This window comes from Drosophila teissieri, chromosome 3R (assembly GCF_016746235.2).
Source record: "Drosophila teissieri strain GT53w chromosome 3R, Prin_Dtei_1.1, whole genome shotgun sequence".
Taxonomy (NCBI): Eukaryota; Metazoa; Arthropoda; class Insecta; order Diptera; family Drosophilidae; genus Drosophila; species Drosophila teissieri.
In genome coordinates, this window is record NC_053032.1 from 19,193,526 (window position 1) to 19,207,519 (window position 13,994).

At 42.8% G+C, this 13,994-nt stretch overlaps 3 protein-coding genes across 4 annotated transcripts; all 3 read right to left on the minus strand.

The window, feature by feature from the left end:
* Positions 1-747: 747 nt before the first annotated feature.
* On the minus strand, positions 748-11,871 carry LOC122619257. The gene is made up of 3 exons (XM_043796068.1): positions 11,451-11,871; positions 1,759-3,561; positions 748-1,699 (listed from the first exon to the last, which is right to left on the minus strand). The coding sequence occupies exons 1-3, from the start codon at positions 11,508-11,510 to the stop codon at positions 1,394-1,396; spliced, it is 2,169 nt and encodes a 722-aa protein (XP_043652003.1). The 5' UTR covers positions 11,511-11,871; the 3' UTR covers positions 748-1,393.
* Positions 11,872-12,030: 159 nt separating this feature from the next.
* On the minus strand, positions 12,031-12,978 carry LOC122619258. 2 transcript variants are annotated; one of them, XM_043796071.1, is made up of 4 exons: positions 12,804-12,978; positions 12,549-12,722; positions 12,404-12,493; positions 12,031-12,340 (listed from the first exon to the last, which is right to left on the minus strand). In XM_043796071.1, exons 1-4 carry the CDS (start codon positions 12,849-12,851, stop codon positions 12,257-12,259), a joined length of 396 nt encoding a protein of 131 aa, XP_043652006.1. In that variant the 5' UTR covers positions 12,852-12,978; the 3' UTR covers positions 12,031-12,256. The 2 variants fall into 2 exon arrangements, with proteins under 2 accessions (XP_043652006.1, XP_043652005.1); XM_043796070.1 differs by having other exon boundaries at positions 12,398-12,493.
* A 182-nt stretch (positions 12,979-13,160) lies between these two features.
* LOC122621675 lies at positions 13,161-13,794 on the minus strand. The gene is made up of 2 exons (XM_043799624.1): positions 13,649-13,794; positions 13,161-13,587 (listed from the first exon to the last, which is right to left on the minus strand). Exons 1-2 carry the CDS (start codon positions 13,659-13,661, stop codon positions 13,190-13,192), a joined length of 411 nt encoding a protein of 136 aa, XP_043655559.1. The 5' UTR covers positions 13,662-13,794; the 3' UTR covers positions 13,161-13,189.
* Positions 13,795-13,994: the final 200 nt, after the last annotated feature.

Sequence of the window (13,994 nt, forward strand, 5' to 3'; positions counted from 1 at the left end):
ATTTTATTATATTTATTTTTTTTTGGTTTCAATTTTGTTTTGTCAATTGATTTTCTAACAACTCTATACAAAAATTGTTTTCCTTAGCTTAGAGATTTACAGAGTTTGACTTAAGGATTAAATATAATATGGTAGTGCTATTTAGGTGCTAATATTACAACAATAAATGCATGAATGTTGCTGGTTCGTAAATGGAATTGTTGAATGCGCAAGCTGAGTCGAAGCATCACAAAAGAAAAGGGTAATAACAAAAACGGTTTTATTCCATGAGCCATCCTTGAGTTGGCTTTGTAAATGCTTGGATTTAAATGCCGAGCTCTTTGTACTATTTACTTCTGAGGCCTGATCATGTTCATTAGTCTGGTACGCTTCTTTTAAGTCTTATTGGTTTTCGGATCTTGTGTTATTTGGAATTCGGATTTCGCTTACAAACTAATTTACATACAAATTACATAGATCTAAGCACATAGTATACAAGTTCTCCTCTGCGTGTAAACTATTTACATACCGAACCGCCTTATAAACTAGCAGTATAATTAATTGACTGAACTTTCCGACAATAATTGTTGGTTTTCCATGTATATATAGTACAATGCGTATAAAAGTTCTGTAAAAATCCTCATTATACATCGCTTACGAATACTGGACCGGCAAGTATGTGTGATCAATTCTCTTTCAACTTTCTTAAATGTTAGCTGAAAATGTTCGCAACAAATGCGAATTGTCACCATGTGGTGTAATAATCAACAAAAGGTCGAAATATAAACCTACTGTTCACATTTCGTTGTCAAAATAATCGTTGTGTTGCACATTAATATTATTCTACGACTACGCGTGGAATCATTTGTCATAAATGCATTGTCAAGTTTCTTATCAATTGAAGGATGAAAATTCATTTGTCAGTAGGGAGATCAAATCAAAAGTTGCAACTCAAACCACCCGAAGCTCGAGTCTGGTAAAATATTAACATGCTTCATGCGTCGTCAGTGGAACCTATTGAGTTTTTCTCCTCAAGCGTCAGGCGAATTAAAACGGAAATATCGTCAAGTGGAGCAATATCTCGGTTCTTTGGGAACATTATAATACATATTTATTCGAGAAGCGACTATAGAATGATTTAAATTATGCAAAAACAAAGCGCACAAGCTATTTCTCTTTTTCAGCTGGCACAGGCTCTAATCGAGATTTAAAATCAAACGGCAGCCAAACTGAACTACAAATAAGATGGGAGATATAATAACAATTTGGGTTTTGCACACGAAACTGAAAACTGATATTCGATATTGGATGATGGGGCTTAAGGATTACGTTTAAGCGTAGCAGGGGTTTCTTAAATACCAAAGGCCTAAAACTAAGTGATTAATGTAATGGGTTTTTTGGGCTGTGCCCCGCTCTAGATGACGCGGTTGACCAGCGGCATCTTCCGCCTGTTGTAGGTGGGCGGATGCTGCTGCGGCTGTATGACTTGCTGCACCTTAACCTTCTGGCCATATTGCTGCTCCAACTCGCCAGCCGGGCCAATAGCGTAGTTGATGTCCACGCGAGCCCGTTTCAATGCCGGCTGCTGGTGGTAGCCATCGGTCGCATTTAGATCGGCAGGATTCAACTCAATGATGTGCTGTGCCTGGTTATTTGAGATGATTCGACGCAGCCGCTCCTTATCATCCTCTATGTCGATTGCGTCGTATAGATCGCCGACCTGAAAAATGAATAGGAATTAAGAATTGAAAGTTCAAGAATATGGTTTTCTAAACTCACCTCTATATCAAAGTCGCTACTTTTTTGACCAAGTAGTGCATGGTCGATGGGAAGGGTATTCGATTGGTTTCCATTGACATGACGCTCATCTTCCGCATCAAAATCGCCGATTATTTGATCATCATCCCCTTCTTCCTCCTCGGCTTCCTCGTCCTCTTCCACCAGCATTGCATCCACCATAGTGTCCTCGAATTCGTGCTCCTCCAGATCCGAAGACTCCTCGATTTCCGATTGCGAGTCCAGCTCTACATCCGAATCCGCCGATCCGTGCTTCATCTCTCCCCTTTCCAGGGACTCCAAATGCTGAGGATATACCATGGCTCCACGTATGGCAGCCGGATCCTTGCGTGACCACTTTTGCACCTCCTCGTCCATTTTGTTGATACGATCGGGATTCATGGCCCAACGGCAGCCCTTCCTCTGGTTGCCATTCGTCGCTGGTCTTTCGATCTTCTCAAAGCATTTATTCAGAGACAGGTTGTGACGCACACTGTTCTTCCAGCCACTGGGGGCATTCTCAAAGTACGGGAAATGCTGGCAGAGGAAACTATATATTTCCGAGACCGGAAGGGATCCTGCACGCGAGTTCTTGAGGGCCAAAGCGATGAGGCAGGAGTAGGAGTAGGCTGGCTTCGGGAACGGACTGCCCACCGGCGGCAGTTTGACCTTTTGCTGTAGAGGCTTTACCAGGCCGGATCCAGCTCCGGTGGTATTGTTATTCGCTATGTTGACCAGGTTGCTTACATTCCCTAGGGGAGACGATGCAGATGATGAGGACAGTGATGAAGGTGATCCTAAGCTGTAGTTGCTCTGCATTTGATGATGCGGCGAGTTTGCCGCCGAAGCAATGCTCTTTGGTGTGGCGCTGGCCTGCAGTCCTCGCTTATTTGAGTCCTCCCGCTTGAGACCCACATTGGGTCCTGCTCCTGGCGAGATACCGCCTGGTGACTTGACCGAGGAAGTTTGCTTCAGTTTCTGGTAGGCAGCGCTGTTGGCAAAGGTCAAACCCCCGATGCCAGGTGCCAGTTTAATTGTGTTGGTCGCCCCAACACCTCCATTTAGCAGTGTGGTTCCCTTTCCTTTGCCCAGCTCGTCCACGGCATTTGGCACTGGACTGGATTGGGCTTTACGCAGCTCTGTGACCAAATCCTTACGAACAGCATCCACGGCCGAGGAATTTCGCCGTTGAAGCACCGAATTTGTGGCCATTGTGGCGGGCGCTGTGGTTCCGGTGCCCGTGACCACGGATATCTGCTTGGGAATGTGTGCCATCACCTGATCCCTCCGCATGGAGCCTGCACTGACCTTCATCTGAGCCGGCGAGAAGGTCAGGTGGGACTTGTGCTGATCCCTTTCGGCGTTGGGCGACGAGGGCACGGCTCCCGATCTTCCCTGTGTGCTTGAGGCTGTCTTGTTTCTCTTTGGCGAGAACATTCCTGCGGAAGTCGAGTTAATCAGTGGCATCACGGAAATGGGATTCACGCAAGCGCCCAAATCCGCATAGTAATCACTGTTGGACCAAAAACTGGCCGACGAGCCCATCCATTTGGCTGTGGGCGAGGCATGGAGTGCGCTGCTGGTCAGGAAATTGGCATTCGCATTGTAGGAAGCTGACTGGCTGCTGTTCCCATTGCTCTGGTTGTTGTTGATCGCGGATATAGCTTCCAGGGTTTGGTCCAGGGACGAGGTGAAGTCGCTGCTGGAACTGCCCACCACATTGGCGATCTCTGCGCGGATGTCCACGTTCAGCATCTCCTGCATCGAGTCGGATACATAGAAGTCCAGCGAGGGTCCAGCCGCATCCTGCAGAACAGAAGTTACATACATCTGGTTATAGATACGATTTATAATGATTTGAAGCTTTTAAAAAATTATGGTCAGTAACCAACACTTTTTCTAGTGTTTGCACTGCAAAAATGTTCCTAATGATAAAATTATAATTTGTTTTCTCATTGTATTTTAAAAGTTTTAAAAACAGAAGCCTTTTGATACACTTTTAAATAAAAAAGCAAAGAAGTCTTAGAAAATTAAGAATATAGGAAACAAACAATGGCCCCAAAAAACGTAATTTACATTCCATGAATCTGTCCTTCACTTGTCAGCCAACAATATACATATGAATGTCTTTTATCGACATTGAATTCCTTGATAAAAAACGTAATGTAAATGGACCCAATTATTTCATTTCATTCATTTCGCTACGCGTAGCACAAATCAAAACATCATCAAATCCAGAAACACGTACTGATCATTTTCCCGCGCTTTCATTTTCCTAAGAACTCGTAGGATACAATTCCTTTGCACACATATGTATGTATCTACCACACACATATGTATGTTTGTATATACGAACGTACATATATTATAATGATTAAATCTGTAACACAAGTCGCTCGAATCTGGGTCCGAATACGAATCCGAATCCGATATCCCCGTGCTGATACTTGTGGGGATCGTATAAGTTTTCATTTTCTATATGAGGCACGGACAACAACAAAACACAAAACAACAACAACATCAGCAACAACAAATGAGGGACCACAGGAGCAACAGAGCCGAGTTCAAAACCAGTTTTGCGCGCCAAGGCAGGCAGCCTGTAAGAGAAAAAAAATAAACAAAACCGAAGCAGACGGCCGAAGGATAGGAAAAGGGAAAAAGTCGGGGGTTCGGATATTTCTGAGTTCCATATAGCACGCCCAACAACAAAACAACGAAAATAACTCATGTTGCAACACCAGAACCAGTACAACAACAAAAATATCAGCAACATGTAAACAGTTTTTTTCCCTGACAGTACATACAGTGGTGGTTAGCTAAATAAAGACAACTTCAGTTTATTGTACTTATTTCGACTAATAAAATTATTTGACTGTGGCAACATTAAAGATACATTACAAATAAGACAGAATTATTTCGATATATGTAATGAAATGCTATTTTCTTGACGCTCGCTGTATTTACACAACATAAACATATCGCAAAGTGGGAGGAAGAGGAAAAGGAGTCGAGGTCCAGGCCGCGGGAAGGCCACACAGCAGCAACAACAAAGTCGGTGGCCAAACCGGATATCAGAAAAATTGAAAGTTTTATGCAACACAATCGTGGAATCGCGGTGATCTTGGTGCGCCAGGAGTGTCGTAAGCTCCCTTCCTCCTTGCCAAAAGTGACTCATTTTTTGAATTCGAATATGTAAATAAAACATTTCAGAATATTTTTCAACCCATTCAATTTTTTAGTTACAATATACCTTTGCAGAATTTTCTTCAGTGTTGCGCGAGGCAAAAAGGGAATTAAAGCCGTACAAAAACAGAAAAACAGGGAAACTTCGCTTGCGCTGTTCTCAGTCGTTGTTGTTGTTGTTTCCCCCTTTTTTTTTCCTCTATGTATGCGGCGAAGTTGAGAGAGACAGAGAACGAGAGCAGACCAAGAGAGCCAGAAAGAGAGGGTAGGAAATTTACAAAAACATAGAACGTACACAACAGAGCTGCCACAGAGGCGAAGTTGCGACCTCTGTTGCGCGTACAGTAGGCAACAAAACATGCGGCGAGTTGCTGAGAACGGAAAACACAAGGCGGCCAACAACAGAAACAACACAAACGAAGTGAAACGAAGTAAAGCAAAGGCAGCAAAAACACACCGAGTACTTTTGCTTTTCGCCGTTTTCGCTTGCGAACTTTGATATTATTTTTCGTTTTTTTTTTTCGCAGCTCTGTTGGGAAAATGTAATATGAAATTGGATGCTTTTCGTACTTTACAGTTTTTGGGCGGCTGTTAAAAGTGGCGCTGCTGTTAGAAGCGGCGTGTGAGTGGGATGGCGAGAGGAAAAGCGAGAGAGAGAGACAAAGAGGGAGTTCAATGTCAAGGTGTCCTTGAAGCAGAGCAGAGAACACAAAACACTGACCTGACCCCAGAAAAGGGGGCGGGGTCACTTGGTGACCCCCAACGAGGACGACTGTAGAGTTGTTGCTTTATGCGCGGGAAAGCTGGAAAATCGATAGACAAGAGCATATACATACACACGCCGGAATGATGATATTTGTCTGCATGTAGTGTGTATGTGTGAAGTTTGCCGCACGAGAGTGATAAGTTGCATAATTTAGCAGGATATCATAAATTGGTGCAGGCGCATGTTCGGGTGTCCTTTTATCAGACTGAAAAAAGGCAGAGTGAACTGGGTGCTCCCCAAAGAAGCACCTTACCTACATACACATATCCTCCCCCCGCACAACCCCTTCAGCAGAAATCCCCACAAGCATTTCCCCATTCCCAATGCGAAGTCCCATGTGTCTGCGACGAAATAATCGGGATGTGAGGAATGCCAAAAGGGGCGATGCTGGGAATTCTGTGGATCCCTGTTTTGTCAGTTCGAAATTTTCAAGTGGCATCCAAGTGCTTCCGCCCGTTTTCCCATTATGCTATTGAAATGCACTTGGGAAAATGGGAAGCCACTGAGTAAATGTAAAGTAACAGGTGGGTTATAATAATAAAATATATACATAAATGTATATGATGCAAATATAACTCGATTGTACTGAAACCACAAGATATTTGAGATAGCAACAAGTAATAACGTTTCCTCGAGTGCTGGCTCTTTTCCAATCCAATCTGGCAATAGTTTTACCCAATATTACACCACTCCTTAGTTTCATCTGCACCCGCCCCTGCATCTCCAGATGGCGCATCCTGGCAAAAACCAAATCGAATTAGCTGGCGGCAGGTGTTTGCCCGATAAGCGGACCAGCGAACCGGGCTAACAGTCAGCAGCGGGTAATGCTTGCAACATGCAACACAGTCGATAAAAGGGAAACTCGAAGGAGGGGCACAAGTCGCAAGTCAGGGAGCCCGAAGAAAGAAAACAGAAGACCGGGACAGCTGGCAATCTTCGGCAGCTGGTGGTGCTCTGCAGTTTCTCAGTTTTTGGTTTTCAATCGATTTGTATGGAGTGGCGATAAGAGTCAATGGGACAAAGTGTTCATGATTTGGTTTAATTGATATTTGAAAAGGGCATATAGGACTCCGGACAATGAGGAAAAGCAGACTGCAAATCTATGTAGGGTGACTCAATCCATTATAATAATATAAACGGAAATACATCTGCCCATTCACAGATCTTCCCATCATCTCGTAAGTTTATCGAATCTGAGGAGAACATAGCGAAATAAATCAGTTGCCTGCTTGCATTTGAACGTATTATGAACATTATAACGAACCAAATCGATATTAATCAAACCCTAATTCTTTGAATCGCCATCCCTTCAACCTAATCTACCCCAATTGGAAAATGATTCACCAATTTCGTACAGATTTCATGCTGAATTATGTGTTTTCGTTTAGGAAATTCGGCAGCCCTTTAACCCTTTGCCGCCAGTTAACCCGCATCTCCCGCCTTCACCCCCGCAGTCATTAATTGAGCATTACAAGCGAAATAGAACGCAGATGATATGATATGGCTCCATTGTGGGAGTGATAGAAAGACTGAAGAGGGTACTTCCCCGCCTCAACCGGATGATTTCCTTCGACCTCCCCTCGCTAAATTCCTACCCAAACTGAGTGTGTGTGTGTGTGTGCGTTTCCCTGTCTGTGTGATAACCTTTTGGCCTGCCCTCTGTTGAATCGCCAGTTTCCGTCCGAAATTGGAGGAAAAGGGAAGGGGAAGCGGACTCAGGCAGCTGCAACTCGAGGGTTGATGTGTCTGTAGTTTGGCTCTGTTGCTTGCGGTACAGTAAGTGATCGATTGAGTGAATTACACAATACAGAAATGGGGCGTTCTCATTACATTGCCCTAAATTTATGTAAATAAATATCTAATATAATTCGATATCTTCAACCCTTTATAAGCGTGAATATTTTAATACGTGAATATTAAAAAATGAAAATTTTTTTTTGTATCTATCAGTAATTTAGCTGCGCAAATGTATCAATTTTATGGGAATATACGATATGTATATTTTATGTAAGTGTATGTAGAAGCGAGTTCACATCCGCATTATCGGTAGACCACTGTAGCTGTCTATTCTTCTTCCTGCCGCCGTAAGCTGCAATTCCAGAACCAGAATCGTAAACAGTTTAGAATTGCATTTGCGCCAACGGAAAGCAAACTTCCTGGCTCTAATTAGTTTACAGCTCGGGCCTCCGGTGCCAAAGAATTGCCACTTTCCGCACCTTTTCCAATGGGGGCCACATCGAGGACAGTGTGCGGGTGAAGGGTTAATAAATCCCTCAGCACGAGAGACCTAATAAATCAACCGGCTTTCGAATGCGGCGTTCAGAAACATCGAGGAAAAGGCCTAGGAAGTCAGTTTGAGAATGAAAAGCCTGCACACCTTTCTCTGTCCCCACATCTCATTTTTTTTTTTGTATATTCTTTTCTTACTTTTTGCCCCCCCAAAAAAATTCTCGAAAAAATGAGCCGAAATAAAAATGCATCGAACAGGCGAACAAAGTTCGCAGCAAGCTCTTTTTGGCCATCAGACGGATTAAAGGAAAATGCAAAAGTTGTCAGTAAAACTTCGACAAGGCCTACAGCCCCCCACCCCTTCACCCCTCACCGTAGTCACCACGTCAGACCCCCGCCCCTGGCAGTAAAAAGTTGTTGCTGCTCAGTTGCAGCTGCCTACAGTTGGCCCTTTCAAGTTGTGCAACGAACCAAGGAGCTGCCGGCGAGGGTATTTTCGTCCTTTCTCGGAGGGACTCGTCGTCACTGGCGATTATTGTACGTGTTCTTCTGCATTTCCTGCATCTGCTTCGTTTCTTTTGTTGCACATATTATTTTCCATCTTTCTCCGCCTTTCACCTCCGAGGAAATCACTCTGCTGACACACAGAGAAAACACCAGAAGAGATGGCAAATAATGAAGGCAGCCAGATTGGAATGGAATCCCTCGCTCAGGTAAAAGCAACGATTTCCGTGGACCTTTCGGGATGGATGTATCTTCCCTGAGGTCATGAGCGCCCATTTGTAAATTACTTTATGGTGCAATAAAAGTCGCTCGCCTGAATTGCCTGCATTGCCAACTGAGTCCCAAGTCCCAATGCAAAGTAACATCCTTAAATACACAGGATGATCCCGGGTCGTAAATCGTTTTTAAATCTCTTGGTTTAGCGGGAAGTAAATCGGCAGACTCCCTGGGTTATTTCATTCATTAACTGCATGTGTTTCACGAAATCAGAAATCAGCATTTGCCAAATGTTTATTTTTAGCCTGGAAATCCATTTGCGATCGCTGCTTTTTAAGAAACTTCACTTTATGCCGACGTTTGTGAGGGTTTTTTGGGCAATAAGTTGGGTTGGGTGAGCAATCTTATGAGTTTTACGATATGTAAGCTCAATAACTTCTTTGATCATTAACTTTATTGCTTTGCAAACATTTGGTTTCATGGTAAGTTAATTTTTCTTATCGAAAGAAAAAAGGGAGAAAGCAATGAGCTTATTGAAAATAAAGATGAATTGTAGTCATAGTATTCATAATTTTATTTATTCTGTTACGTAGTTAATTTTTAAGATTTGTTTTCTAAGCTAAGTTTCAAAGTAACAACGTTTTTTTGTAATATCTTTAAGATACAGCAATATTTAGGTGCTCTAGATCTTAATTTTCCTGTAGGTAAAAGCAACTGTCCCACATGAGTGATTGTACATATGTACATATGTGCGTGGGTGGGTGTGTGTGTGTGTGTGTGCTGGGGCCGTGAGAAAATCTATGCGGCATACAGCTGGGCGCTCATATTTGGCAGCAGAGCGAAATGCAGACAAGTGGCATGCCTCCCACAGCCCTCGTATGCCCATCTCTTTTCCACCTTCTATGCATTTTGGGGGTAGGTGTGCCGCCACCCACTGAAATCGCCCCACTTGAAAGGCCCCAGTGGAAAGCGCGTTGAACTTTGAAGTTGTTCTTTGCTGGGCTTTGGCTTTGTTGGCTTTTTGCTTTGATTTTTGTTTCGCTAATTTCTTTCTTTGCTGCCATGTTGCAGCAACAAAGGTTGCCGAAACCTCGGAGACGAAAGAGAACAGTGCGAGAGAGATGGAAGAAGGTGGGAGAAAAGCTTTTGATGTGGGAATTATTGTCGACTGTTGCTTTTTGCTTTTCTTTTGTTTTGTTCTCACACTCGCACTCACACAAGCGCACAAGATGAAACGATTTATTTTGTTTGCTTTTCTTTGTTCCCCTTCGCGCACACACTCCCATACACACACACACACATACTGGCGATTCGCAACACTTGTAGATTGTGCGTGCGTGTGCGTTTGTGTGTGGTTGTGTGTGTGGAGTTTTGCATGTTGCAATTAACAGGCGCACATGTTGTTCAAGTCCGCACTTTTGATTTTCCATTTGAAAATGTGCAAACTTTGCTGGAGGTCAGTTCTGCTGACGGATTGTCGACTTCGGCGGTTAGTCTAGACCAAAACTCCAAAAACCTTAGGCCCACTTTCCTGCCCAAAATCATTTGCCACTTGGTTGGTTAGTGACTAAAACAGGCTAAAACAGATGAAAACCAAGATATTCGAGGTGAACGCTTGGCCTTCAAAAAGTTTAAAACGCAAAAGCCGAAGAAGAGGCCCCCAGACGAAAAACTCAGCGAACCGGCGGAGAAACACACTAAAGTACTCAGCGCCACAGTGGCGGCCAAGAAAATAGGATTGCAAGTTAAGTAACTTGCCCCTAACTGTGGAATGCTGTAAGTTTGTGATAGGAACAAATAAAAGTATATAAGTAAATAGATTATTTTAAACTAATTGTCCTTGTACTTCAAAACCTTGTTCCTTGGTTTCTTCTTCTCCCATAATGTGTTAGATTTAAGAGTTTCCATTTGAAAGTTAAGATAAGAAATTCCAAAGCCCCATAAATTATTACCGCTTAGATATCCTAAGCTGTGCTATTGTTTCAACCGCCGCTGTGTGTGACAAAAAATAAATAAGCCAAATAATTGCGAATGGCTACAACAAAAGAAAGACTTGTGCTGACTGCGGCAGAGTATAATAATCCAAGTGTACTAATGATACAAGTAGAATAATACTGGCAATCCCCTTCCGTGAAAAGTGAATTGATGTCCACAGTTTAGTGCGAATAACAGTCGCTTAACAGAGGTGAATTCTTCGGCTAGCCGAGTTAGTAACCCCCAAAATAAACAGCAGACTTCCGTAAACGCATTGGTACTACACTTCCATTATTTATTATCGGCGCTCGCTGTGTTCCGGTTGTAATTAATCATCAGTTTATTGGGCGAAAAGCGAAAAGGCAATTTTCAAAGCTTAACGATCAAAAGTAAACACAGACATACACACACATAGCCACAGTCTCGCAACAAAAGCGAGTAAATAGATGGCGGCGAATATGAAATTCAAAATTGCACGTTAAACGCGGCGAGGGCGAATTGGCGAGTCAACAACAAAGCTTTGGAGTGAGCGAGGCGGGGAATACTTGGCCGCAGGGGCGAGCGAGATGGCGAGTGGAACCAAAGTTTCGCCGCCAAACTGTTCTTGGTGGTGGGTTTTCATCTTCAGGTGGGTATGAGAACAGTTGGGGTGTGGGGAAAGTGGAGACTGAACGTTAAATTCAAAAATTGCGCCTGTCTGTGTCTGAGCACATGCGAGTGTGTGGGTGCGTGTGTGTGGCCGGCCGGCAAAATGTGTGCAGAAAGTTATTATTCTCGTTCAGCTTGTAGCTAGTCTATTTAGTCTGTTTTTGGTTCAACTCACCGCATATTTGCTGAAGAAACCCTCGTGTATGCCGCTCGAATAATCCTCCAGTTCGAACATGGTGATATCTTTTATGTTTTTAGCATGCACTTTGTTTTGATCGATGTTTCCGCCTGGCGCCTGATTTCGCCGGAATTTCGCCCGCCGCTCTGCTTCTTAATCCCAAAAACCGATGAACGGTTCAATTTCGAAACAGTGCACAAAAACTATAATTCAGTGCAACACCGTTGTTCGTTGGCAATCGAAGCCGCGATCTCTGCACTTTTCAAATTCTACTTCCTCCAAAAGGACACTCCGTACATGGCGCTCGCGCTCGATTTATCGCAGTTATCAGGAGCGCACAAACACCGGTCTCGTATTCGAAGTCGCGGAGCAGCGTTGAAGTTAAACCCGCCCGGTCCAAAATTCGAACGAAAAATGAGAGCGCAGCGCACCGGTGTGACCGTAGGTTGGTTTTTGAAAAACACCAACAGTGCTCGGCGCAGCAACCAGTGGCAGGTTGGGAGCTCGGGTAAGCGGTTAGCTAGGCACCCAACCCCGAGTGTAACGGCTTTTTAAAAGGCAATCTTACTTTTCCGCATTATTTTAAATTAAATAATTGAATTTTTAATAATAGGTAGATTGCATTATACTTCGTGAAAGAAAAAAAGGAGAATTTCATGAATTATGGGCTACCTTTCATGTGGCATTCGCTTTGGAAACCCAATGTTTAAAATCAATTTTGAAAAATAAATTTAAAACGAAAAAAACAAAACGCAACGTGATAACAATTATTTGACTGGATGTTCGATATGATCTATTCCAGCTTATTGGACGGGATGGAACAAGCACTTTTTGGTCCTCGGCTTCTTTGTCGACTTCTTTTGGCTTGGCTTCATATTTGGATTTGGCTAAAATTGGAATGTTATAAACATTAAAACTCTAGAATGTTGGTATCTGTATCTTACTTTTACATTTTGTTTGGCCGCAGCTTCAGGACTTTCGATTGTGGAACTCACTTTGGAAGCCGGTTGCTTTTCACCCTTATTTTTTGTGTCTGTTGTCTGAATATTGTTTGTTATAATATATTAATAAATATATACATATATACGTAAATACAGAATATTTCTTATTTTGAACCTCAGATACCAGCGTCTTCAGAAGATTTACAGATTTTGCATTCTTCTTGGGTGCCGAAGGTCCTTTAGACGGCGCCGAATGTCCTTTGGACGCAGCCCGGAGATTCTGATCAGATAAAGTCACCACGGTCTCTGGTTTAGAAGGCTTGAACTCCTTAATTGCAGAGGCAAAACAATAAAACATGTAGTGAGACTTATTTAAGAATTAATTTAAGCATTCCAGTAAGGAGCTCACCACTTGGTTCTCCTTCAACTTGGCTGCACTGCGTGTAAGCACCACCATTTTCGGTCAAAAAGACTACGTTGGAAACTCAGAAAACCAAGAGAAAATAAATTTGGTGTAGAATGAAGCGAGTTGCAATAAGATGTGGATATTTTGGAAACAAACCTATCTGTTATGTGAGGCGACACTAGACAACCAGCCTACTTTAAGAACTCACAAATTAGAAAATATATAAATATATAAATATATATTCATTATTCAATTCAGTCTCAAGAAATGTAGTTGAGCTTATAGCTGGCGCTTTGTTTATTAAAAATAATGACATACATATATAGTTTTTATAGTTAGCTATATACATTTTGTATTCATATAAGTTTCATATGAGTTTTGTGGAACAATTAGCGCTTCTCCAGCCAACTACCCGAACTGGTATTGATTATTTCTACTCTAGGCTTCCCGGGTTCCCTGATCACCATCACGTAGCCAGCATTGGTCCAAATACTAGCTACGCGGATTCCAAACTTCTTACGCAACATGATTGAAGCCAGTCCTTTCAAAGGCGCATGCTCCTTCGACTTGACCTTCACTTTGGCAGCTTTTTCAAAAGATCTCTCATCAGTGTCCTCCAACCTGGCACGCTTCCTCATGTGCCGCAATCCCAATCTCTCCAGATTGCCGGACGAATCCGAGAAGCTGTGCGACCTGCGTTTCCGCTTCAGAGACGATCCCTTCAAGCTGTTGAACTGAGGAGAGTTGAGCTCATCCTGGCTGTTGGCTTCAGCAATTGGTGAAAGGACTAAAAGCAAACATGGAAGAAGGTAACACAAATCTTGCGGATGGAACAGCATTTTACTAACATCTTTTCAGCATTGCGAAATAGTTGGCTTATGAACTAATACTTTCTACTTTCCGGAAGACACGTGCAAACTATTTTTCCAGAGAATTCCTCAGTGATGGGTAATACGCTTAAAGTAAGTAAGTTTTATCATAGGGCTACCATAATAGGGTAGGATATCCCCCAGAGTTTGGAACTCTATTAAAATCAATGTTTCGTTCTTCTTCATTTTGTATTGGTATCGATAAACTTTATTTTCTGTTTCTCACATGCTCAAAAAAAAAACGGAGCAAGTCCGACAATTTCGTATAGTGACTGTGCACCTGGAATATTAAAATACTTTTCAATCGATTTCATATCTGGATTGG

Coding starts and splice junctions, on each gene's coding strand:
- LOC122619257 (XM_043796068.1), bottom strand. CDS start 11,510: ATGTTCGAACTGGAGGATTATTCGAGCGGCATACACGAGGGTTTCTTC. Junction 3,562..11,450: donor GTTTCTTCAGCAAATATGCG/GTGAGTTGAACC, acceptor TCTGTTCTGCAG/GATGCGGCTGGACCCTCGCT. Junction 1,700..1,758: donor GTAGCGACTTTGATATAGAG/GTGAGTTTAGAA, acceptor TTCATTTTTCAG/GTCGGCGATCTATACGACGC.
- LOC122619258 (XM_043796070.1), bottom strand. CDS start 12,851: ATGGTGGTGCTTACACGCAGTGCAGCCAAGTTGAAGGAGAACCAAGTG. Junction 12,723..12,803: donor AGTTGAAGGAGAACCAAGTG/GTGAGCTCCTTA, acceptor TCTGCAATTAAG/GAGTTCAAGCCTTCTAAACC. Junction 12,341..12,397: donor CGGCCAAACAAAATGTAAAA/GTAAGATACAGA, acceptor TTCCAATTTTAG/CCAAATCCAAATATGAAGCC.